General features: G+C 41.1%; 1 protein-coding gene across 1 annotated transcript in view; it reads left to right on the forward strand.

Moving 5' to 3' along the window:
* LOC126247999 (protocadherin-like wing polarity protein stan) overlaps positions 1–26457 on the forward strand; it is a 368259-nt gene that overhangs the window by 187741 nt on the left and 154061 nt on the right. The window contains exons 21-24 of the mRNA XM_049948622.1: positions 14422–14587; positions 17872–17997; positions 19594–19733; positions 24730–24913. Of these exons, the coding sequence (XP_049804579.1) occupies positions 14422–14587; positions 17872–17997; positions 19594–19733; positions 24730–24913 (616 nt within the window). The remainder of the gene's footprint in view (positions 1–14421; positions 14588–17871; positions 17998–19593; positions 19734–24729; positions 24914–26457) is intronic.

The raw sequence follows: 26457 nt of genomic DNA on the forward strand, positions 1-26457 counted from the left end.
CCGCTCCCGGGATTGGAATGACTCCTTACCCTCTCCCTTAAAACCCACATCCTTTCGTCTTTCCCTCTCCTTCCCTCTTTCCTGATGAGGCAACAGTTTGTTGCGAAAGCTTGAATTTTGTGTGTATATTTGTGTTTGTTTGTGTGTCTATCGACCTGCCAGCGCTTTTGTTTGGTAAGTCTCATCATCTTTCTTTTTAGATATATATTTTTTCCACGTGGAATGTTTCCCTCTGTTATATTCATATATATATATATATATATATGTCCCACGTGGAATGTTTCCCTCTATTATATATATATATATATATATATATATATATATATAATAGAGGGAAACATTGCACGTGGGAAAAATATATCTAAAAACAAAGATGATGTGACTTACCGAACGAAAGTGCTGGCAGGTCGATAGACACACAAACAAACACAAACACACACACAAAATTCAAGCTTTCGCAACAAACTGTTGCCTCATCAGGAAAGAGGGAAGGAGAGGGAAAGACAAAAGGCTGTGGGTTTTAAGGGAGAGTGTAAGGAGTCATTCCAATCCCGGGAGCGGAAAGACTTACCTTAGGGGGAAAAAAGGACGGGTATACACTCGCACACACACACATATCCATCCGCACATACACAGACACAAGCAGACATATTTAAAGACCATGGTGTTAGTGGGAAGTATCCAGATAACCCGGATGGTGTAACACTGTGCCAAGATGTGCTGGCCGTGCACCAAGGCATGTTTAGCCACAGGGTGATCCTCATTACCAACAAACACTGTCTGCCTGTGTCCATTCATGCGAATGGACAGTTTGTTGCTGGTCATTCCCACATAGAATGCATCACAGTGTAGGCAGGTCAGTTGGTAAATCACGTGGGTGCTTTCATATGTGGCTCTGCCTTTGATCGTGTACACCTTCCGGGTTACAGGACTGGAGTTGGTGGTGGTGGGAGGGTGCATGGGACAGGTTTTACACCGGGGGGGCAGTTACAAGGGTAGGAGCCAGAGGGTAGGGAAGGTGGTTTGGGGATTTCATAGGGATGAACCAAGAGGTTACGAAGGTTAGGTGGACTGCGGAAAGACACTCTTCGTGGAGTGGGAAGGATTTCATGAAGGATGGATCTCATTTTGGGGCAGGATTTGAGGAAGTCGTATCCCTTCTGGAGAGCCACATTCAGAGTCTGATCCAGTCCCGGAAAGTATCCTGTCACAAGTGGGGCACTTTTGTGGTTCTTCTGTGGGAGTTTCTGGGTTTGAGGGGATGAGGAAGTGGCTCTGGTTATTTGCTTCTGTACCAGGTCGGGAGGGTAGTTGCGGGATGCGAAAGCTGTTTTCCCGTTGTTGGTGTAATGGTTCAGGGATTCAGGACTGGAGCAGATTCGTTTGCCACGAAGGCCTAGGCTGTAGGGAAGGGACCGTTTGATGGAATGGGTGGCAGCTGTCATAATGGAGGTACTGTTTTTCACAGACATGTAGATGCAGGACACATTCATTAGGATTCATTTGCTGCATGGTCTCAAGTTTGTATGGATTAAGTTGAACCAGATGGAGATGCTCAGACATTTGAGTTGCAATGTTGAGACAAGTTTTCAGTTAAAGCAACAAGGACTCTATGGCACCTTACTATATATTAGTGTTTTCTGGGTGTCTCTACAGACCATACAACCTCAGTAGACATTTTCTTCAAGGCTGAACTAGTCTTTTCACAAAACTGCAATTGCATGTAGTAACAGGATTTTAACACAAGGTGGGATATAATAGTGATGCTTAAACTCTCATTGTGTAGTTGTGAAACTGGCTCCACGTCGTTAAAAACTGTGTATGGTGACTGCAAGCCCTATGTGACTCAGCTGCTCCATGATAAGCTAAATAACCATTACCACTACACAATTTGATGCCTTCCCTTGTACTTCTACTACCTCTACAGAGCTACCAAAATTTACTTCAAATTTACCCATTTTTGTGCACCACATTACATTTGAAAGTGCAGAGCTTCGTAGAGGGACAGTTTACCAGAAAGTATTTTCATGAACACACTTATATGTAGCACCAAAGCAGGGACAATCCATTTTACCTGAATGAACTTAACTGTACTAAAAGGGTGACCTCGCAGATACACTATGTAATAAATTATCTGTTTTCTGGGGTTATCAGTGGAGCAATGTTTGAAAATATTCGAGGCTGGAAACCTTTAGTGCATCCAGTACCAAGCATGCTATAGAAATCAGAGCCTGCCTTGGTGTTTCCCTTGTTGCATCAGCTGGTAGCTTCATCATGTATTGAAGAAATGTCGCTACAGCAGCCATATTCTCTACCACACTTTGACACTATTCATTCTTTTGTGCACAACTTAAGCTATATACAGCTTGTGATATTGATCTGAGACATGTAGATGAACACAAAAGACTCTTTAATGTATAAAACTACATTTTATAACATTTTTAATAATTAAATTACTGCTCAGTGAAGTTGCATTAAAATTGAACGCTGCGTGGGTGCCAACCTGGTGCCAGGCTACAAAATTGAGGACAGAAATAGATGGAAAAATGGGGCTTGTGAAAGGGGACATCATGTAGTAGTTGATTGTGGCAGGAAAAAATCTGATAACTATAGTGGTGAGAGTAAATGAATAGAAGGAAAGGAAAAAGGCCTGACGAGGAAAAAAGGTACTGGATGTTGAGAACCAAGTTTGTTTGCGAGGTTAGGAATTTGAAGTGATGTGGACAGGAAAAGAAGATATATCCTTGAGCTAATGGTAACTGATTCAGACTAACTTAGGACATTTCATTTCAGCATGTGACTAAAGTTAACAGTAGTCTCACAGTAGTAACTGATGAAGGAATTTCAGTCTACAGGACTGTAGGCTACACTAAAAAGGCTGTGATGTTGGTGTGGTTGGACATCATTATGGTGAAGTTGAACTAAGGTGACCCAAGAGGGAGCAGTTACAGTAATTGAGTGCAGTCTGTGGAGGTGGTTCAGCAGTTGTGGATTACCAGTATTTATTGAGTACATTTTAGACTTGAAGTTTTACAGACACCGAACCATCCTGTCATCGCCGTGTGCTCTAGGTTGAATTCTGCGAATCTCCAGTGATTTTTCCTTGATGGGAGGACTGGGATATGTTGCACTTACAAGGAGACCACATGGCAATCCAGTTTTTGTAATTTTCTTTATTTTTATGGTAAGTGAAACTTAGAACTGAAATATCAGTCACACAAAGCAGTTAGATGCAACAATACAAATCCCGGGGAAAATCAACTTTGACGTTTTTTGAGTGTCTTTAATACCCTAAAGTAAGTTTGATTTTTTTGTCAGACATTGTGGATCTGTGGCAGAGTTCTCATCTGCCAGGTGAGCAATCTGGGTTTGATTCCTGATTCCTGGCCAGTGTGAATTTTTAATGAAAGGTGCACATTCTGCAAGCATTTCTGTGAAGTGTAAAATGCATAAACATGGAAAAGATTCATTAGCGCCCTAGACTGGTAATCTCTGGTTAGAGTCTCGTATCAGTCATTCTCTCTCTCTCTCTCTCTTTCTCTCGCTCTTTTCCCCCCTCCCCTCCCTCTCTCCCCTCCCCTCCCTCTCCCCTCCCCCTCTCCCCTCCCCCTCTCCCCTCCCTCTATCCCCTCCCCTCTCTCCCCTCTCCTCCCTATCTCCCCTCTCCTCCCTCTCTCCCCTCCCCTCCCTCTCTCCCCCTCCCCTCCCTCCCCCTCCCTCTCTCCCCTCCCCCTCCCTCTCTCCCCTCCCCTCCCTCTCTCCCCTCCCCTCCCTCTCTCCCCTCCCCTCCCTCTCTCCCCTTCCCTCCCTCTCTCCCCTTCCCTCCCTCTCTCCCCTTCTTTCCCTTTCCCCTCTCCCCCTTTTCCCTCTCCCCCTCTTCTCCTGTCTCCCTTCCTTTCTCCCTCTCTCTTTTTTCTTCCAGCCAAGTTTAAATATAAAATTTATCAAATATGTGCTAATTGACACGTCTAAGTGTCATTTTTATGAAGAATGCACATCATCTTATTTCTAATTACGTATCACACACACACACAAATATAGTTTTTGTTGCAAATAACCATTCTTAATTACTGATGTGCTATAAAATATTGTTAGTAAAGTTTGTGACAGTTAAAGAAAAAGCCACAAATTAACTTTTTCCTTCATTATGTATTTTACTCTTCACGGAAATGCACATAGAATGTGCATCTTTGTTTAAAAGTTTTCTGTGGCCAAAATTCGAACCCAGACTGCTCATGTGGCAGACAAGTATTCTACTACATCACCATGCTCCCTGTTGAAAAGTCAATTTTACTTTAGGGTATTACAGGCACTCAGGAAACATTCAAAGTTGATTTTCTCAAGAATTTTTAAGTTTTGCATTGACATACTTTCTGGGATTGATATATGTGTTGTGTACATTATGTACCACAAATATAAAAAATTACAAAATCAGACTGCCGAGGGATCTCCTTTAAGTGTTGTGAACCCACCACCCTACCCCTCACTGCCTCCCCCTCTTAGTGCATTTAATTACACTTTTGGCAGAGAATGACATAGTGTCCAGTCACCATTGTGAGATCTTCTAACCCTGATAAAAAAGTGTTCTTTTTAATTTTTGTCATTGCTATTTTTTATGATTTACGTACAGTAACACCTTTTGGCCACTATCTACATTTATTGCAAATGGTGTGTAGCACTTCATTTCTGAATTGCTGTCCTCTCTTTGAAAAATTATGGCTTAAATACAAAAATGAATTGGCCAGGTAAATATATTAGTTATGAGAACAGCTAGTCACCCTACCAAACTCTCCCCCATTTCTACTATTGTCGCATGAATCATGACATTGATAGCACATTTAATTGAATAAATGAAAATGTTGCAAATAAGGATGGAAAAGCTGCCTCAAAAGAGTGGTGAAAAGGGTGACATTGGGTGGAGGGATGTGTACAGTCCCAACAGCTTAGCACCAAGGGCCCGAAATGTGCAGTACTCCACTCACCATTGGCATTGGCTAGAGAAGAGTTGGGCGTGGCTTCAAGGGCCCAGAATGCAATATTCCACACATCATTGGCTTTGGCTAAAGAAGAATTGGGTGCAGTTCTTTCAGATCACTCCTGCTTGTGTTGGTACTGGAGCCAGGTGGTGGAAAGGTGACACACAACATAGCGGCTCACTTCGTAAATGCTGTTAATGTGTAACATGGAGCAATGTTGGAAGTGGCTGCTGCAAGATATGTCAGAAATGTGAAATGCTCTGTCGACAGATGATTTTAAGTGATTGATGACTGAACCGTGGCATATGACATGTTTTGTCGCTCTGAATTTAAATTTTGTATCTAAAGCTAACTACAGCCACATGATATGCTGTGTATCTGAGAAAGCCGCAGTCAACAAATTGAGGCAGAACAAAAATCACAATTGAATTGAATTGTTCTCTGCAAGTAAAGCTAAACTCTGTAGGCAAACTCAAAACATAAAAAAATCAGTTTCACTGCTAAAAGCAAACTATAATTTCTTACTATCATTAGTTACCAGAAAGTATCATCACACTGGCTATATGAGCTGCTTCATTACCAACCAGTGAGCAGTCCTTGTTCATACTTGGTTACAGATTATAGGCAACACAGATGAAAAAAGAATAATAGAAAGAAAAAGAAGAGCAATTAAAAAAAGCCAGTACAATGTTGAAAATGGTGTGACAAGAAATAGAAATAAAAAAAAAAAAACATGTAAACCAGTTAACTTATAAAAAATGATAATCAGAGTCTTTTGATTAGATTGAGACATAAAAAAATCATTGCATGTTGCAAGATTCGAGCCTATTATCTTCAACATAACAGGTTAATAAGCTATCCATTGCGCTATGCTACAACACTGAATTAAGTTTTTACACTTATGAGCATGGTCAGCCAGTTGTGGTGATGAATTCAGCCGTTAAAAATTGGGCTTCACACAATTTCGTGTGAAGCTTATCTGATATAAGCTGATCTCAGTAATGATGCTCACTGTATATGTGCCACTGAATAACGTCTTGTGCAGAAATATTGAGTAGTGTTTAGTCAGTGCTTTGTATGAAGTGTGTATTTTTCATTAGCATTATTTTGTGTGTGTGTGTGTGTGTGTGTGTGTGTGTGTGTGTGTGTGTGTGTGTGTGTGCACGCACGCGGGCGCGCATAAAAATGCCAGGCCTGTGGTTTGGGAACTAAACACATCAAGAAAGAATGCTGGACAAGGAATTGGAAGCAAACTGACCAATTGTTGTGGCAGTTTGGCAGCAGCAAATGGTTCAGGTGTGATGCTGAGCGCTCTGATTGGAGGAAACCAGCTCCAGAATGTGACATGTCAGCTATCAAGTAATTTTAATTAGACTATAGGTGCAGTTGGGTGATGTGCTGTGTCTAGTTTTTGCATATAATGTATAATGTGCGTTTGGGCTCCTTGTGCTGTTTTTCAGTTTCAGAGCACCCTTTTTCCATAAGTAGGTACTAATATAAAAATATTGAACATGGTTTTGGCAGTCCAACAATGTACTCTTTAGTGAACTCCATAATGAACGGGCACTTGTTTCTCAGTGACAGATATATCTTATTATTGTGGTCTGTAACAGTGGTGGGGAGAAATTCCCTTTTTCCTTGGGATGTACAGTCACTATCAGAAAACTGCAGGACATGAATCTCCCCTGCAAGTTGGAAAAGAAATTTGCATTGTTATGCAAGGGATAAATTATTTAGTCATATTAGTTGCCCTCCCCACCTCCCTGTCTCTCTTTCTGAGTCCACCCCCGCCTTACTGTGCCCCTTCCCCTTCTTCACCACCTGAATGTATAACTGATCCATTTCCATTCAGTTCCACTCATCTCACTTTTGATACCAGCAATAATGCAGAAGTAGGTTTAATAATGAATTAAAAAAAGGAGTGCGGGTAAGGTACTACGAACAGCATAGTGAACGTATTATTGTAGCCAAGATAGACACGAAGCCCACGCCTACCACAGTAGTACAAGTTTATATGCCAACTAGCTCCGCAGATGATGAAGAGATTGATGAAATGTATGATGAGATAAAAGAAATTATTCAGACAGTGAAGGGAGACGAAAATTTAATAGTCATGGTTGACTGGAATTCAATAGTAGGAAAAGGAGGAGAAGGAAAGTAATAGGTGAATATGGAATGGGGGTAAGAAATGAAAGAGGAAGCCACCTGGTAGAATTTTGCACAGAGCATGACTTAATCATAGCTAACACTTGGTTTAAGAATCATGATAGAAGGTTGTATACATGGAAGAACCCTGGAGATACTAAAAGGTATCAGATAGATTATATTATGGTAAGACAGAGATTTAGGAACCAGGTTTTAAATTGTAAGACATTTCCAGGGGCAGATGTGGACTCTGACCACAATATATTGGTTATGAACTGTAGATTAAAACTGAAGAAACTGCACATAGGTGGGAATTTAAGGAGATGGGATCTGGATAAACTGACTGGATTTTCAGGGAGAACATTAGGGAACGATTGACAAGAACGGGGGAAAGAAATACAGTAGAAGAAGAATGGGTAGCTTTGAGAGATGAAATAGTGAAGGCAGCAGAGGATCAAGTAGGTAAAAAGACGAGGGCTAGTAGAAATCCTTGGGTAACAGAAGAAATATTTAATTTAATTGATCAAAGGAGAAAATATAAAAATGCAGTAAATGAAACAGGCAAAAAGGAATGCAAACGTCTCAAAAATGAGATCGACAGGAAGTACAAAATGGCTAAGCAGGGATGGCTAGAAGACAAATGTAAGGATGTGTAGGCATGTATCACTAGGGGTAAGATAGCTACTGCTTACAGGAAAATTAAAGAGACTTTTGGAGAAATGAGAACGACTTGTGTGCATATCAAGAGCTCAGATGGAAACCCAGTTCTAAGCAAAGAAGGGAAACAGAACGGTGGAAGTATTATACAGAGGATCTATCTATACAAGGGCAATGTGCTCGAGGACAATATTATGGAAATGGAAGAGGATGTAGATGAAGATGAAATGGGAGATATGATACTGCATGAAGAGTTTGATAGAGGACTGAAAGACCTAAGTTGAAACAAGGCCCCGGGAGTAGAAAACATTCCATTAGAACTGCTGATAGCTTTGGGAGAGCCAGTCCTGACAAAACTCTACCATCTGGTGAGCAAGATGTATGAGACAGACGAAATACCCTCAGACTTCAAGAAGAATATAATAATTCCAATCCCAAAGAAAGCAGGTGTTGACAGATGTGAAAATTACCAAACTATCAGTTTAATAAGTCACAGCTGCATAATACTAACACGTATCCTTTACAGATGAATGGAAAAACTGGTAGAAGCCGACCTCGTGGGAAATCAGTTTGGATTCTTTAGAAATATTGGAACACGTGAGGTAATACTGACCCTATGACTTATCTTAGAAAAAAGATTAAGGAAAGGCAAACCTACATTTCTAGCATTTGTAGACTTAGAGAAAGCTTTTGACAATGTTGACTGAAATACTCTCTTTCAAATTCTGAAGGTGGCAGGGGTAAAATACAGGGAGCGAAAGGCTATTTACAATTTGTATAGAAACTAGATGGCAGTTATACGAATCAAGGGGCATGAAAGGGAAGCAGTGGTTGAGAAGGGAGTGAGACAGGGTTGCAGCCTCTCCCTGATGCTATTCAATCTGTATATTGAGCAAGCAGTAAAGGAAACAAAAGAAAAATTCGGAATAGGTATTAAAATCCATGGAGAAGAAATAAAATCTTTGAGGATCGCTGATGACTTGTAATTCTGTCAGAGACAAAAAATGGCTCTGAGCACTACGGGACTCAACTGCTGAGGTCATTAGTCCCTGTCAGAGACAGCAAAGGACTTGGAAGAGCAGTTGAACGGAATGGACATTGTCTTGAAAGGAGGATATAAGATGAACATCAACAAAAGCAAAACAAGAGTAATGGAATGTAGTCTAATTAAGTCAGGTGATGCTGAGGGAATTAGATTAGGAAATGAGACACTTAAAGTAGTAAAGGAGTTCTGCTATTTGGGGAGCAAAATAACTGATGATGGTCGAAGTAGAGAGGATATAAAATGTAGACTGGCAATGGCAAGGAAAGCATTTCTGAAGAAGAGAAATTTGTTAGCATTGAGTGTAGATTTAAGTGTCAGGAAGCCGTTTCTGAAAGTATTTGTATGGAGTGTAGCCATGTGTGGAAGTGAAACATGGACGATAAATAGTGTAGAGAAGAGGAGAATAGAAGCTTTCAAAATGTGGTGCTACAGAAGAGTGCTGAAGATTAGATGGGTAGATCACATAACTAATGAGGAGGTACTGAACAGAATTAGGGAGAAGAGAAATTTGTGGCAAAACTTGACTAGAAGAAGGGATCAGTTGGTAGGACATGTTCTGAGGCATCAAGGGATAAGCAATTTAGTACTGGAGTGAAGCATGGAGGGTAAAAATTGTGGAGGGCGGCCAAGAGATGAATATACTAAGCAGATTCAGAAGGATGTAGGTTGCAGTAGGTAGTGAGAAATGAAAAAGCTTGCACAGGATAGAGTAGTATGGAGAGCTGCATCAAACCAGTCTCTGGACTGAAGATAACAACAACAGCAGCATTATTTCCAAGTGTACCCTTCTTCACTCTAGTTGTATGTGGTATCAAAATCAAGGCCATTGTATTACTGTATTAGTGTAATAATTCTTAGTTTCATTTTCCTTGATAGTTTAACCATGACACTAAGTGTGCTAACTTGTATCTTTTGTTTTGAATTTTCCTTTCTCATGTGATGCTGGAGCATGTGTTATTAGTTTCTGTAATAGCACGTTGCACCCTAGAAGGTAGGTGGTGCTTATTATATAATAATTAAGTGAATCACAGAGAAACCCATTTAGTGAACACATACTAAAATACTTTCTGGAGAGCTTCATATTAATGCTATCTTGACATCCAATTGTCAGTTGTTTACTGCTGATTTTTTTTTAAAATTAAGGTTCAATCAATCTGTTGCCCTCACGAAACTGCTACTGCAAAAACCCATCACCATGACACAGGCATCCCAGAACCACTTGTGCTCCCTCCGCGAGATACTTATACTCTGCAATCTGTACTCCACACATCACATGTCTGAAATTGTATCCCTTGCTTTTGACCATCTGGAGGAGCATTCCAGACACCATCTCCATAAGTTATCCCAACTTGCTGTCATCTTACTGCTGCCTCGGGGCACCACTGTCCAATTTCTGTTGTACCAACAGTTTTACTCCTTGTCCACCCAGCAAGCAGATAAACACTGCCCAGCTGACCTTTTTGACTTACCACATCTCTCAGAACTCCCTGCCAACTTTCCACCAAAACCCACAGTTCCACAGAAGTTTCAGCCCTATCCAACCATACTGGACTTGTCAAAGACCTACTTGCCTTCTTCAGACCCCTGCAAAGGAAACACTTCTTTGCCACTAATCCCTCCACCCTAAACCATGTTAATTTGAACATTGAATGCAGCCTCTTCCATTTCACACCATCATCCAACAATGATCCTCCCCCCTCCCACCTAACCACCCACTGGTCACCGTCCAGGAATTCCTTACCTCCATCTTAGCTTCACCATCCATCCGCATGTCCCTTCTTCAGAACACCTACCTTTCATTAGAAGAAAGAACAGCCATACACAACCTCAAAACAAATCCTGACTTAATCATCCTATCTGCAGACAAAGGTTCCACCAACATTTTTATGAATCACAGTGATAACCACCTGAAGCCCAATCCTAGTAGAACTCAAGTGACGCCTCCCACTTACGAAACAGGGAAGTGCAGCAAAAGCTGGACATCACATGGCTGGGAGATTCCTAGGTGTCACACTGGACAGGCTCGATCATACAGGCAGCAGTGTCTAAACATGAAACAGAAAGTCCTTGCTTGCAATGGGATACTTAAGAAGCTGATAGACAGCAGCTGGGGAGCAAATCCACACCTCCTGAGGATTTCTGCACTTGCGCTTTGTGTATCAGCTGCTGAGTATGCTGCTTCTGTGTGGAATGCTTCAGCTCATGCTAAGCAAGTCAATATTGAGGTCAGTGATATTGTAAGGATCATCTCAGGTTGCTTGAAGCCAACACCAGTGCAATTATTGAATCCGATTGTTGGAATAGCCCCACTCAATATCCAGAGGGCCATTGCTGCAGACAGTGAGAGAACAAACCAGGAGATGACTGCCAACATCCTCTGTATGGTCATCAGGCAGCAAGATCCCGCCTTAAATCCCGCTGGAGTTTCCTTGCTAGGATTGTGCCACTGGATGGAGCACCGGAGGCAATTTGTTTTGCAACATGGAAGGGCTCACTGCTCACAGATGTATCACCAAAAGAAGAACTAGTTCCTGGTGAAAACCTACAATATCCTGTATGGAGGTGCCTCAGCCACCTAAGAGTGGGCGCCCCCCGATGCAAGACCAACCTGAAGAAATGGGGAATCTTTCCAGCAAGTGTGCACACCTCTTGCGACTGCAGGGCTGAAGAAGATCCGAGCCACGTACTTGTATGCCACCTCCTGGATGTTTATAAAGGAAATGGCAAAGCTATCACAGCTATTATTTTTTGGAAATGCTGACCGGACACGGAAATGAATGAAATGAATGAATGATCTGGCAGAAGGCCTTGCCAATTATCTGACTCCTGCACCTATAAACTCTGCCAGAGTGATCCCATCCCAGAAGTCCAACACAACCTCCCTGCATAAACCCTTAGGCCCTACCCAGAGCATCTCCCCTGAATCCATTTCCCTCCTCACCCATATGACACCACACACACCTTATACATGCTCTCCAAAATCTGCAAACATAACAATCCTGGACACCCCACTGTGGCTGGTTATTGTACCTCCACTGAAACAGTTTTGGCCCTCACTGACCAACATCTCCAAACAATTCCCCTAATCTAGCCTTCCACATCAAAGACACCAACCACTTCCTTCAGTGACTCCCCATCATCCTCACCCCTTTACCCCTGTACATCACTATACATCAACATCCCTCGTGCCCACGGTCTTACCGCTATTGAACGCTACCTTTCCTATCATCCGTCGAACTCAAAACCCACTACCTCATTCCTCATACACATTACTAACATTATCCTAATCCAGAACATTTGAAGAGAAGGTATATAAACAAATCTGCATGTGTTCTGTTCAATGTCATCTGAGAGAAAGTAATAGAGTGTATGCAACAGGCGTGGGCTGGAGTAGAGATGGATGGTAACTTCAATTGTCTTGCATAAGCAGATGACATAGTACTACTAAGTGAATCAAAGCACGAGTTGAAAAGAATGTACCAGAAAATGGACAGTTATGCGTAGAAGGTCGGGCTCAAAGTGAATCAAGACAAAACAGAGAATGGAGGAGGAAGAAAAACTAGGAACTCTACCTTCCGATGCGACAACCGACTATCCTACAGAAGATAAAGAGCAAAAGAATCCAATGGGTGGGCCATGTAGCCCATATACCAGATGGAAGACAGGCGAAGATGGCACTAGAGGGGAAAACAAACAACAAGTGCCCGATTGGACGCCCAAGGCAGCACTGGATCGACGACCTGGTGAAGGACTTGGCAGCCCTGGGAACTGAAGACACGTGGAGGAACCGGGCACAAAATAGGAAGGAATGGAGGCAGTTTGTGGAAGCAGCGATTGGTCTGCAGGGCCTGTGATCGCTGGATATCTATCTATCTTATCTATCCATCCATCCATCCATCGATTAGCACCACCATGGCACCCTCCTATGCCAAAATTTTTATGGGCCATCTAGAGGAGACCTTCCTAGCCTCCCAAAACACCAAACCCCTAGTCTGGTTCAGGTTCACTGATGATATCTTCATGATCTGAACTCGGGGCCAAGACACCCTATTATTATTCCTTCACAACCTCAACACCTTCTCTCCCATTCGCTTCACATGGTCCTCCTCAACCCAGGATGTCACCTTCCTAAATATTGACTACCTCGTCTCTGATGGCTCCATGTGCACCTCTGTCCACATTAAACCCACCAACCACCAACAGTACCTGCATTTTGACAACTGCCATCCCTTTCACACCAAAAAATCTCTCGTACACAGCCTGGCCAACCTGGCTGGTGTATTTGCAGTGATGAGAACTCCCTTGCTCAAATAAGCTGACTGTTGTCAATAAGATCTTCACAGACAGGCACTATCCCCCAGATCTAGTCCACAAACAGATATCTTGCGCCATTTCCCCTCACCCCCAGTTGCCCTACTACCCCCAAGAATCACCGCCACATAGGAGTTTCACCTTCATCACCGAGTACCGCCCCGGACTGGAACAACTGAACTGCATCCTCTTCAGGGGCCTTGATTACCTGTTGTTATGCGCTTAAATGAGGGGCATCCTACCAGAGATCCTTGACACCCCTAAGTGGTATTCTGTCACCCACACAACCTACACAACATCTTAGTCCATCCCCATGTTGCTCCCAATTCCGACCCCTTGCCACAAGGATCATATCCCTGTGGAAGACCCAGGTGCAAAACCTGCCCAGTCCTCCCATCCAGCATTTCCTATTCCAGTCCTGTCACAGGTTTATCCTACCCCATCAGGGGTCGGGCCACCTGTGAAAGCAGCCACGTCATTTACCAGTGCTGCAATCATTGCACAGCTTTTTATATCAGTATGACTACCAACCAAATGTCTACCAGAATGAAGGGCCACTGCCAAACTGTGGCCAAGAGTAAAGTAGACCACCCTGTGACACAACATTCAGCTGAACATAACACACTGGATTTTAATGGCTGCTTCACTACCAGAGTCATCTGGATCCTTCCCTCCACCACCAGCTGGAACTGCACAGATGGGAGTTATCCTTACCCATTCTCTGCTCCCATAATTATTCCAACCTCAACATACAGTAACATATTGCCCCCACACCCTCCACCCAACAATTTCTGCCCTCTCTGTCCTATCATCTTCTCCCCATTCTCATCTCCAATCCTGTTTATTTGCCACCCTCTGCAAATGCATCTGCCCATCTTTCCCCACTCCTCTCCTTTTTTGCCCCCACATCCCTGCCCTGCAACCTCCCTACATTGCGCCTGTTGGCAGTCTAGTCCCTGCACCCTCCACCAGACAGACAGCATTCATCTGTCTCCCCACCTGTACACTACTGTCTCTTCTCTTTCCCAACACCCCCCCATCCTCAAGACCTCAAAATGGTGTAGTTGGTGGTCGTGTGTGCATGAGGTGTGTGCTTGCTTGTGTGTACGAATGGTGTGTGTGTGTGTGTGTGTGTGTGTGTGTGTGTGTGTGTGTGTGTGTGTGTGTGTGTGTGGTGTGATATAATTTATAACCACTATTGCATTATCCTTGATAATTGTTATTATTAGCTCTTTTTATATGATTTCTGATTCAGAACTTTAATATCTTTCTGAATAATATTTGCAGGATGTGAGAGTTGGAACAACACAATCAACACTGCAGAGGCCCACAGAAAAGGAAAATGTGGCTGAGGGTTGTCTGGGTGTGGATCATTGTGCCCAGAAAGATAAATGTCCACCTCATAGCACATGTGTAGCTGACTGGGAGCAGTTTCGATGTCAGTGTGATTTAGGTGAGTGATACTAGCTTGTAGAAGGCGTTGCCATATTAAACAGCTATGCTGAGAATAAATATGAATTCAAGAGCTTCATTTTATTTACTAAGGGTGGTTAAAACTATCTAAAATAAAGATGGTGAATGAATCTATCATGATTGTTAAGAAGAAAGAACCACCCATTTTTCGTGTATAGTTTGAATGTCAATGGTTTTTAATGATCATGCAGTGCAAAAATATTATGAAAAGTATATATTGCTACTGTTACACAGCAGGAACTGTCACACATCATGTTTCAGGATATCATATTCATATTCTCTTGATCAATTTGTCGTTTTATTATGCTACTTCATAACTGCAGACAGCATTCAGTACCACCAGTGGCTGTTTATTGTATTGCTTTCTTTGACTTTCTCTTTTATAATGGCGAGTGACTGCAGTGTTGAAAGCCTTTGAGCTGGCTGGCAAAAGGGAGGAAATTTCATAAAAGAATGGGCAGGGCCATATACTTTTTAAGAGTCAAAAGCTGGGTTTCAGTCCAGATAACCAACACGGCATTTGTGTCCTCCATTCCCTTCACTCCAGGCAGTTTACAGGGACAGCTATCTCCCACAAAAAAATGGTATTGTTTGAAGAATCCTTTTACAAAGATAAAAATGTAGCCAGTTGTTGCTCTCCAGAGGACAGCATGAAAAAACAGTGTTGTCTCAGCAATCACAGAGGCCAATGTGAGAAATGCTGTTGCCTCAGTAGCCACACAGTGGAAGAATGTTCCGTTTTAACTTTTAAAAACAAGCGTTCCTATTGACATAGTGCTATTTTACAGAGAACCCATACTTCCTCAAACAGGGCTATGGGTAAAGCTTTCAGTAGGTCTATTTCAGAATTATATCATGGAGTGGAAGTAGTATTCTGGCTTCCTCCTCACAGCACAGCACTATTGGTTGATAATCATGAAATCTGCAAGAATAGGAGTTTGTTTAACCATATTATTGAATTCTCAGTGGGCGGAACTTGCAGTATCTGTTACCATTGACCAGCGAGATTCCTGCTACAGAACAAACAGCCATGTTTCAGAGCATTAAGACGGAAAATACGTGCTACTAGGTGATGGAAGATTAAACTCATGGAGGGAACCTTGCTGTCATATAGAAATATGTCTCCATCTTAGCACTGACTGCAGAAGGGAGGCTGAACTTAAAGTCTCTAGCGACTGCTGTTGCTGCTTTCTGCAGTCAATCTGCAAAACTAGGCCAGCATTGCAAATCCCGATGCGGTAGCGACGCAATGTTAGATAACTTCCTTCTGGAGGCAGTAGCACAGTTTTAATGTCTCACAGCCATCTAGTTGCTTTCATTAAGCACTTTGGAGATTTTACTGATGTTTGTAGCGATTTTTCTGTGTTCTTCCTGTAATTCATGAACCATACTTGCAGACATTGGTAATGTATGCAAATTCTTCCCATAACTATGCTTTTATCATGCTCACCCACCTGTGCCAAGGTTAGACATTATAATTATGGTTCCTTGCCCAGTTATTAAATTTTGATTCAGTTATGTCAGTGGGTAAGTCGTGTGTCACAATACCAGGAAGGAAAGTTGCTACAAACCATATAGCGGAGAAGCTGAGTCACGATAGGCACGACAAAAAGATTCACACAATTAAAGCTTTCAGCCTTTAAGGCCTTGTCAGCAGTAGACACACACACACACACACACACACACACACACACACACACACACACGCAAGCGCGCGCGCGTGTAAATGCAACTTGTACACACATCTGCAGTCTCAGAGAGCTGAAACCACACTAATCCCCTAAATCCCAGAAATTTTATGTCCCCCAGGATTTCTCTAATGACATTTTCACAAAAAGTCATTAAATTCAAATTCTCCTTCCTTTTGCTGTAAGGATTACATACCCAGGCTAATGTGTGGTACCCATAGGCAACAGATTTTGTTAGCTTTCTTGATTGTTGGCAGATTCTGACATTTCTCGTAGATTGCCAAGCTAAAATCTTAGTGTAACATCAAATCAGTTGTAAGAGTGATCATAAATATGTAGCAAGTAACATCATGTTCGATGTAGTGCAAGTTCATCTGGGATCAGCAAGTCAATAATATGTCTTGTCCCCATTCCCCCCCGCCCCCCCCCCCCCCCCCACTCCCCAACCCCATCCACTTTTGAGGAGGCATATTAAACTATAAAATCTTATTTTTGCAATATGATATTAATTGGTCTTTCATTTAGCACCAAATTGGATTGTTGACATTGATATGCAGGAAGTGTATGTTTAAAGTCACCTGATTTCAGCTTACTATAGTTTGAAAACTTCTAATCATGATTGGATCATCAAGACTTTTGAAGAAGGACTGTTTAAGGTTAAGACCCAAAACAATTTGTCAGAAGAATCTACAAGGTATAAGCATCCAAGAAATTTTTAGATCATGGAAACTCTGGACAGGAGAGACATATTAATAAGAAAAAGAATTAAAAGTAACAAATTTTCCCTTGTATTGGCATATTTCTTAAAGGGGAAGAACTGCATGACAATCATGATACTAGAGATTTAGTGTTTGATGATTACTTTGTCTATATTCCTCCAGCTTTCCATTTCAGCAGCTGGTAAGCCGAGTCTCCTCGACTGTCTCACATAGAAATATATTTGTACTCTACGTGGGAAACTTCGCTTTCATTATCATTATCATTTTCATTCTGAGGCATCATAAGCAATATCATGTACATTGATTTGCACATTTCCATTGAAACTGATACAGATTACTTGCTTCATTAGATATGGGGATGTTTTAAGGCCAGCAGAATACATGTGTATTCGTAAACTTTGAATTCATGTAATTAACAGACAACCTAATTAAAGGAATGGCAGATAATTTCTAACAAACTAATTTTGAAAACATAGAATTAATTGATCACTTTTAGTTGTAAAATACTGCAGGCATCATAAGATCATTTGGTGGTACAAAAGTTATAGGTATGAAAAAGATCTACTTCTGAGAAGAAATAATAAATGGTAATTTCTATTTTGTAACTATGACTTCTTTGAACCAGCACAGTAGAGGAAGTTCCACACTACATTTTTATACTTTCAGTTTGTCTACTGCAGAAATAGTTTATTTTTAAATAGCTCTTAGAGAATAGGTATAATAAAAATAGTTTATTGAAGATTGAAATTCTTTGAAATATTCATTTCCAGCATTTAAGTTAATTTCTACATAGCATTAAACATAAGGTTTCAGTATTATTCTTGTACTTATAATTCATAATTGGTTTTTACTTACAGGATACGTTGGTACATCGTGTGTTGGAGTATGTGAGATGAATCCCTGTGCCAATTCAGCTCGATGCATCAAAGACAATAATCCCCCCCATGGTTACCATTGCCAGTGCAATTCTAGTCAATATACAGGTAGGTTTTCAATGTAAAGTTTCTCTATGTGCGCATGGGGCTGGAGGGGGGGGGGGGGGTGTCAGGGAGTAATGAAGGGATAAAGATATAGCTACAAGATTCAGGAGACATGATTATTCCATGTCCATTGACAAAGAACTATATCATCACTGATAAAGTATGCAAAAGGAGTATTGACACTTTTGCTATCAGAGATACGACAGGAAGATAAAAGAGGGAAAAAAATAATTAGTATAGAAACTCGACAGACTCTGGAAATGACTAAGAACTATGAAAAATATACAGAATAAAAATGAATGCCAGCAGTGTACAGTACACACACACACACACACACACACACAAACACACAAAATATTTTTGCCTGAGACTAATGTTAAGTGAAAAAGTCTGTGGTGCAAACCCATGACCAGTCTATTGGCCTGCTTGTAGAAAGAGCACAACCATTCTTCACCGTGGCACTAGGAGGGGAAGGTTGGTACACCCTTCGCTCCATGCACCTTTTACCCTTGCAAAAAATCGTGTATACTTATTTGATACCAGGCTAAGTGGACATGGGCCATCCTGTTAGCAAGCTGACTGCTACAAAATTTGATATTGGAGGCCTCATTTGTCTGTTTATAGTAATTTATGTAAAAGAATAGACTGGTTTCATTTCAAGGGAACTAAGAGACAAACATTATTTCGTGTCTTTAAAGAAAATTTGACTCGCTGATTATAAAATATTACTGGTTAAATCCTTGTCAATATGTAGGTTCACCACTGTCCCTTCAGAAGCAAGGTTTATATGCTATCAGCATGTTAAGTCTTTCAGCTATTACACTAAGCAGGTGGACTACAATTGAACTTTTAGTGATACTGAAGCCACTTCTTATAGAGTTTGAAAAGACTAAATTCTGTGTGATATTCTTAAAAGTATGGAGACTAGCAAAAGCTAAATTCAGTTCCTCTGCACAATTTTCAAGCCAGAAAACATTGTTTGGAAAGAACATACTTTTTAATTTTATATTTCTTTTGTTAAAAATGTATTTGACAGTAAGGCATTAAATAGAACTTCTGCTTTATTGTATTTATGTTTCTTATCTTGGCTAATTCATTTGTGAATAATTGGTGTAACATACTCCTTACTTGCCACTCAATAGTTCTGTAAGTGTTTATAAAACTATTTAGCCAATAAGGGATGGCCCCATTGCTCTGTGATTATCCTGTTTTACATGCAGTTATCTGGATAGCTGAAGTGGTTCAAGTTTTAGTCTGGCACAAATTTTTCATATGTCAGTATTCAATAGAAAATCTATAACTAATACAGCTGATGTTAAGGAATTCACAGGCAGCAAATAAATTTTGAATTTTTTAATATGGTGATTCATTTTTACACTACTGTCCTGCAGCCTCTGCAATTCTCTTAGCATGTTGTCTTTCTTATGATTGTGTTGTCTTAAGCTTCTGTTTCCAACTTTTTTTCTTTTTTTACTTGTTGTCCAGTGAGGATAGTAAGTTGCCAACTTCATTAATCCTGCTTGGGTATTTAATCTGACTTTTATGTATTTATATCCAAGTTTCAATTAAGGAAACTACTTTCAGTTGTGTTATTTACAGGCCACTACTGTGAAGTCCCTGTGGATCAGCCCTGCCCTACTAGTTGGTGGGGTTTCCCTGTTTGTGGCCCTTGCCATTGTGACACTAGCAAAGGTTATAATGCTGACTGTAATAAGACAACTGGAGAATGTTACTGCAAAGTAAGCTTTTTCCTCGCAGTTTTGCTATTTTTATCATCTTTTTTCCATTTATAAAAAGATGTGGTCCTCCCTCTATTTCATAATCAGACTTGATGCAGTCATGAAGCTGCCCAACACTGTGTTATCTAGTTGGTTATTTGCATATGCTATGGATCATAATTGCATATCTCACTTTGATTGGAGTGAGACAGTTTTATCATTATAATCTATTTTTTTTTTAAGTGACCATGTGTTGAATTATTAAGCTACCTTTTTAATGTTTAAATTTTTTTGTTACTCCTTACAAAAAAGGGCATATATACTTTTACACTGAGATGACAAAAGTCATGGGAATATTCCGAACATTGTGTTGGACCTTCATTTTAGCAGCCAGCACTGTGGCTGTCCATAATTGAGAAAGTGTTTCTGGTGAAGGATTTTGTACATGTTTTGTGCATGAACTGACCTCTTGATTATGTCCCATAAATGTTCAATGGGATTCATGTTGGGTGATCTGGGTGGTCAAATCATTCACTTGAACTGTCCAGAAAGTACTTCAAACCAACTGTGAACACCTGTGGCCCAGTGATATGGTGTATTGTCGTCCATAAAAATTCAATCGTTGTTTGGGAACATGAAGTCCATAAATGGCTGCAAATGGTCTCAAAGTAGCCAAACATAGTCATTTCCAGTCAATGATCAGTTCAGTTGGACCAGAGAACCCAGTCCATTCCATGTAAACACAGCCCACACCATTATGGAGCCTCCACCAACTTACACAGTGCCTTGTTAACAACTTTGATCCATGGCTTTGTGGGGTCTATGCCACACTCGAACCCTACCCTCAGCTCTTACCAACTAATTCGGGATTCATCTGACCAGGCCACAGTTTTCCAGTTGTCTAAGGTCCAACTGAAATGTTCACAAGCCTCAGAGAGGCATTGTACGTGATGACATGCTGGCAGCAAAGGCACTTTTGTTGATCTTTAGCTGCCACAGCCCTTAATGCCACATTTTACCAGACTATCCTAACAGATACATCCTCGTTCATCACACATTGATTTCTGCGGTTATTTCACGCAGCATTGCTTGCCTGTTAGCACTGACAACTCTCCGCAAATGCCAATGCTCTTGATCGTCAGGTGAAGGCTGTCGGACAATGCATTGTCCATGGTGAGATGTAATGCCTGAAATTTGGTACTCAGGGCACTCTCTTTGACACTGTGGATCTCAGAATATTGAATTCCCTAGTGATTTCCAAAATGGAATGTCCCAAGTGTCTAGCTCCAACTACCATTCCATGTCCAAAGTCTGTTAATCATGTCGGAAACCTTTTACATGAACCACCCGAGTACAGTGACAGCTCCACTGATTCATTGCCCTTTTACACCTTGTATATGTTGTACTACCACAATTTGTATATGTGCGTATCGCTATTCCATGACTTTTGTCAGCTCACTTTATAACTTAACTAGCAGCATGAAATGAAACTTCTCACATGGTATGGAATTTCTATAAACTAATGTAAGAAATTATTCAACAGTTGCACAAAGGCTGAAACAGTATTTTGAACAATCTTAGCTACTGGTTGATATATCAATGAAAATAATCAATTTTTGAAAATATAATGTAATTGGATAGATAAAAAAAATCTATTCACCAAGCAGTGGCAGGAGAAAGCACACATAAAGCTATTGAAATTTGCAAGCTTTCAGAACCAGTGGCTTCTTTTTCTGGCACAAGGGTTGAAGAGAAAGGAAGAGGGGTGAAGGAAAGGACTGGTGAGGTTTAGGGAGAGGGAAGAATTTGGAAAAGTCACCTGGAATCGTGGGTCAGGGGAGACTTACTGGATGGGATTAGAAGAAAATTCTGATAGTTGGGGACTGTACCGAATGAGATCTGAAAACCTCATAGCATAAAAGTGGAAGATAGGGTAATAAGCAAGACAGGGATTATTGGCAAAACATTATGCCCAAATTAGTAAGAGTGGAAAGCAAAGTGCGTTGTATGTGGTAGAGGTGGCTTGCAGGGAAAAGTAGGCAGGTGAGAAAAGGAAATGAAGAAAGGAATATTTACTGAGAAGAAATGCTGAGATCAAAGAAATTAATGTAAATTTAAGCCAGGTGGTTAGTGAGAACCAAGGACGTACTGCAGCATAAGTTCCCACCTGCAGACTTCTGAAAAAGCGATGTCTTGGAGAAAATTCCAGATGGCATGTGAGGCGAAACAGGCAATGAGATCATGACCGTCATGTTGCATAGCCTGCTCTGCAACAGGGTATTGTGTGTTGCCAGTCTCCATCTTCTGCCTATGCCCCTCCATCCTAACTTGTAACTTTTTGGTAGGCCGAGCAGTGTTTGCGTAACAGTTGGTACACAAAAATGTGTTCAAATGTGTGTGAAATCGTATGGGACTTAACTGCTAAGGTCATCAGTCCGTAAGCTTTCACACTACTTAACTTAAATTATCCTAAGGGCAAACACACACACACCCATGCCCGAGGGAGGAATCGAATCTTTGCCGGGACCAGCCGTACATTCCATGACTGCAGCGCCTCAGACCACTCGGCTAATCCCGCGCTGCGGTTGGTACAAAAGATGTGTTGTTTCACAGATGACTCTCCCTCAATAGAATATGTTCTGCCAGTTACAGAGCTGGTATAGGAGCTGGTAGGAGGGTGCATAGGGCAAATCTTACCGTGGGGATGGTCACAGGGGTAGGAGCCATACGATAAGGAAATGGGTGCAGAAGCGCCATAGGGTCTGACACAGATATTGCGGAGATTAGGAGGCTGAGAGAAGCTGTTTTAGTTGTGGTGGCCAAAATGTCAGATAGAATGGACCATATTTCAGAGTATGATTGAAGGAAATTATAGCCTGTTGATGTAGCTGATTAATACAGGCAAGACCAGGATAAAACTGTGTGACTGGAGGTGTGCTTCTAAGTCGATTTTTGAAAGGATCAGCAATACCAGGACTGGATGTGACAGTTCTTCCAAATATGCTTTTGAATTAGGTTGGTGGGGTAATTACTTCCAATGAAGGCTGAGGTGAATAGAATAGTGGTGTATTGCTGTAAAGAATCTGCATCTGAGCAAATATGTTTGTCTTGAATGCCAAGGCTGAATGGGAGGGATCGTTTAACATGGAAAGGATGGCAACGGCCAGAATGTAAGTATTGTTGTTCCGTAGTAGATTTAAAATTGTTTATCTGGGCTTCACTGAGAATGAGAACAAATTCAAGGAGAGTGGCATGGGGTTTGGAATAGGACTACGTGAAACTTGATTGAGAGAATGTATTTAGAAATTCCAAGAATTTTAACAGGTGAGCCTCACCATGAGTCCATATGGCAAAAATGTCATCAATGTATCTAAACCAGACCAGGGGCTGAAGAATTATAGATCCCAGGAAAGCCCCGTGGAAGCATTATAACGTGTTATTCATTCTTGCCTCCCACCTGGCCTTAATTTACATTAATTTGTTTGGTCTCAGCACTTCTTCTCAACAACTGTTTCTTTCTTCACTTCCCTTTAGTTTTCTGTATCTTTATTTTCTGACCTGCCTATTTTTCCTTGCTCGCATCTCTACTATATACAATGCACTCAGCTTTCCACTCTTTTTAACTCATACACGATTTTTGTAATTAGTCTCTGTCTTGCATATTAGCTTACACTCCACCATTAAGCTTTTAGGTTTTCATATCTTGTCTGGTGCTGTCACCAACCATCAGTCTTTCATTCTTTTCCCATTCAGTAAGTTTCTGCTGACCTGGAGTTCCAGGTGACTGTTCAGAACTCTCCCTATTTCCCATACTGCACTGGTCTTTTTTTCTTCACTCTGTTCCTTACTCTTCAACTTTCCGGCCAGAAGGAGGAGCCACTAGCTCCAAAAGCTTGCGGATGTCAATACCTTTATATGTTTTTTTTCCTGCCATGGCTTGGTGAGTAGATTTTTTTATCCATCCAATTACATCAAAACTAATGTTTAGAATGTTTAACTAATACCAGTTATAAAAATGTATGAGACTATAGCAAAAGGGCTAGAAATACCTCTGCTAAATTAAAAATAGCTCAAAATATGCACAAAACTGAAATATTCAGTGTTGTCTTTGAACAGATTTTTGTGACCTTCCTATTTTCTTTCTTCCTTTTTTGTGTTTATTAAATTTACGACTTATTAGCTTTACTACCTCAGTCAATTCGCGTGTGATTCATTGTTTTCATTTAATTGTAGTCTAGTAATAAAATTTGCAAGACTTGGGTATTAATTTTTGCTCTTATTTTCTCCTTGCTGCATCTTAGATTTAAAGACATAATACTTGTAGTACACAAAAGAATTGAGCATTAGTCAAGAAATTTGCTCGTTACAAAATTGAAAACTATATCTTAGTTTGGGATGGGGAACTGAATTTGTTTATTGTCTGATATTAATCTGATATGACTGATGCAGCTGTTTATTTAATTTCTTCCATAAGCCAATTCTGCCTCTAGTGATACTGACTCATATGGAAATAAAGATCACTTTGAAAAGAAAGTGAATAATTGGTGTATCATAGCCTTTCTCAGAACTCAACAGCTCTGTAAATATTTATAAAACTCTAAAAAAGAAAGGGAGATGACAATAAAGGTTGGTCCCATCACCCCATGATTATATATGCTATTCTTTCCTACACTTTTTATCATAAAGTGGTCTGTTAATTACAGTTCTTCAGTGTATTTTCACATCCATTATGATAGTTTTTTAAAAGTTTTAACCATTATTTGCATTGAGACAGTGTTGAAAAACTTGCAATAGAAAAGATTGTAACACACAGTACCTGGTAATGCTCTATAAGATCACGTCAGTAAGGACCCTTTAGATCAGTTTCTGATATCAACTGAGAATGCTCATTTATTTCAATAAATTAGTGATCTGCATCTAATTTGAAATATATTTATGTTGTGTGTTTTCTATGAAATATGAGAAAAATTTGGGATCTTTGTTCTAAGCATTTTGTTATTCTTATTCTGTTTTACAGGAAAATCATTTCCAACCACCTGATTCTGAACGCTGCTTTGACTGTGAATGTTATTCTATTGGTTCATTTGGGAATCAGTGTGACTCAGTTACAGGTCAATGCAGCTGTCGTACAGGTGTGATAGGGAGGCGATGTGATTCATGTCCAAACCCATATGCAGAAGTAACACTCAGAGGATGTGAAGGTAAATTGAAAACAGAAGTTAATTAACTAAAATTCACAGCAAGACTTTTTTCCTCAGGTAATGGTCCAGTCACAATAATATGAGCATTACAAGTCCATTGTATAACACGATTCACGTGGTCCATCCTACTTCACATAGTCTAGACCGGGAACTGTCTGCTAGGCATGCCCGATGTAAAACTGACTGGGCACGGCCCGTGCTGCCTGAGTTGTTGTTGTTCCGCCGGCAGAGGGCGCGGCCAAATTCTCGCGTGCCCTCTGGTGGACGGGACTTTACTTGCGGCAACTCCTGTCCGTGACGTGCCATGCCGATGTGCGCCTCCCGCGATCTTTCTGGTGGCAACTGCATCCATGTTTGATATCAATGTGCAATAACAACTCACAAACTACAGGTGACAGCAATAGCAGTGGAGGGTATGTGAAGCGTGTCAGAATATTCAGAAGACAATGCAGAAACGGAGCAATTTATCTGATGTCCAGGGGCTTTTGGGCCAAGGGTGAAGGCATTTCCAAAATGGCTAGGTTTGTAAACTGTTCTGATGCCACCATGGTTAAAGTATACTGTGCATGGCAAAATGGTGCTATACAAAACCGGGGCATAATAGTGCACCACAGGTCATAGGTGACAGGGGTCAGCAACAGCTGCGGAGATCTGTATGGGTGAATAGATGTGCAACTGTTGAGCAACTGAGTACCCAGATGAATAAAGGGGCTACCAACAGTATCTCCTCAGCGAACATTGCTGCATATGGGCCTCTGCCGTAGGCATCATGTTCATGCATCCATGCCGAGTGCTGTTTATTGGCAACAAAGGCTGAAATTTGCACATCAGCACCACAACTGGACTTTCACTAAGTAGCTGCAGGTGACTTTTTCAGGTGACAGGTGGCCGTTAGTGTGTATGGCATGAAACATCTGAAAGCAAACACACTGCAACCACTGTTAGAAGGGTCCAGGCCAGTGGAGGGAGCGTTGAGGCCTTGGGGATCTACCTGTGGGAACCATATCCATTCCTATGTGCAGTTTGTTTTTCCTTGGCACATGGTGTCTACGAACAGGACAATGCAATGTGTCTTACAGCTCAAAGTGTATGTGCATTGTTCAAAGATCACCAGGATGAGTTTACTATACTGTCCTGGCTACCAAACTTCCTGACTTTAGACACAATTGAGAATCAGTGGGAGCACCTCGATCAGACTGTTCGCACCATAGATCCTAAACTGAGAAACATAGTGCAACTGGTCATGGCACTTGAGTCAGCATGGTTCCACATACCTGTTGGTAACTTCCAGAACATCTTCCAGCTTGTCTCGCAGTGGTCCAGGGTGCAAAAGGCGATTATGTAGACTTTTGATAGGTGGTCACAGTAATGTGACTGGAGAGGGTAAAAAGTATAAGGCACAATGAATTACAATTATGAATGAAGAATGTAATACATTTGATCCCTTCGCTCATGAATCACGTGATTTCAGAGATCGCTTTCCATGCAGTTCACAGGCATGCTGATAGAGGCCACCTGGGTCGGCTCTGGTGTGCCGCCAAAGA

This window comes from Schistocerca nitens, chromosome 1 (genome assembly GCF_023898315.1).
Source record: "Schistocerca nitens isolate TAMUIC-IGC-003100 chromosome 1, iqSchNite1.1, whole genome shotgun sequence".
Lineage (NCBI taxonomy): Eukaryota > Metazoa > Arthropoda > Insecta > Orthoptera > Acrididae > Schistocerca > Schistocerca nitens.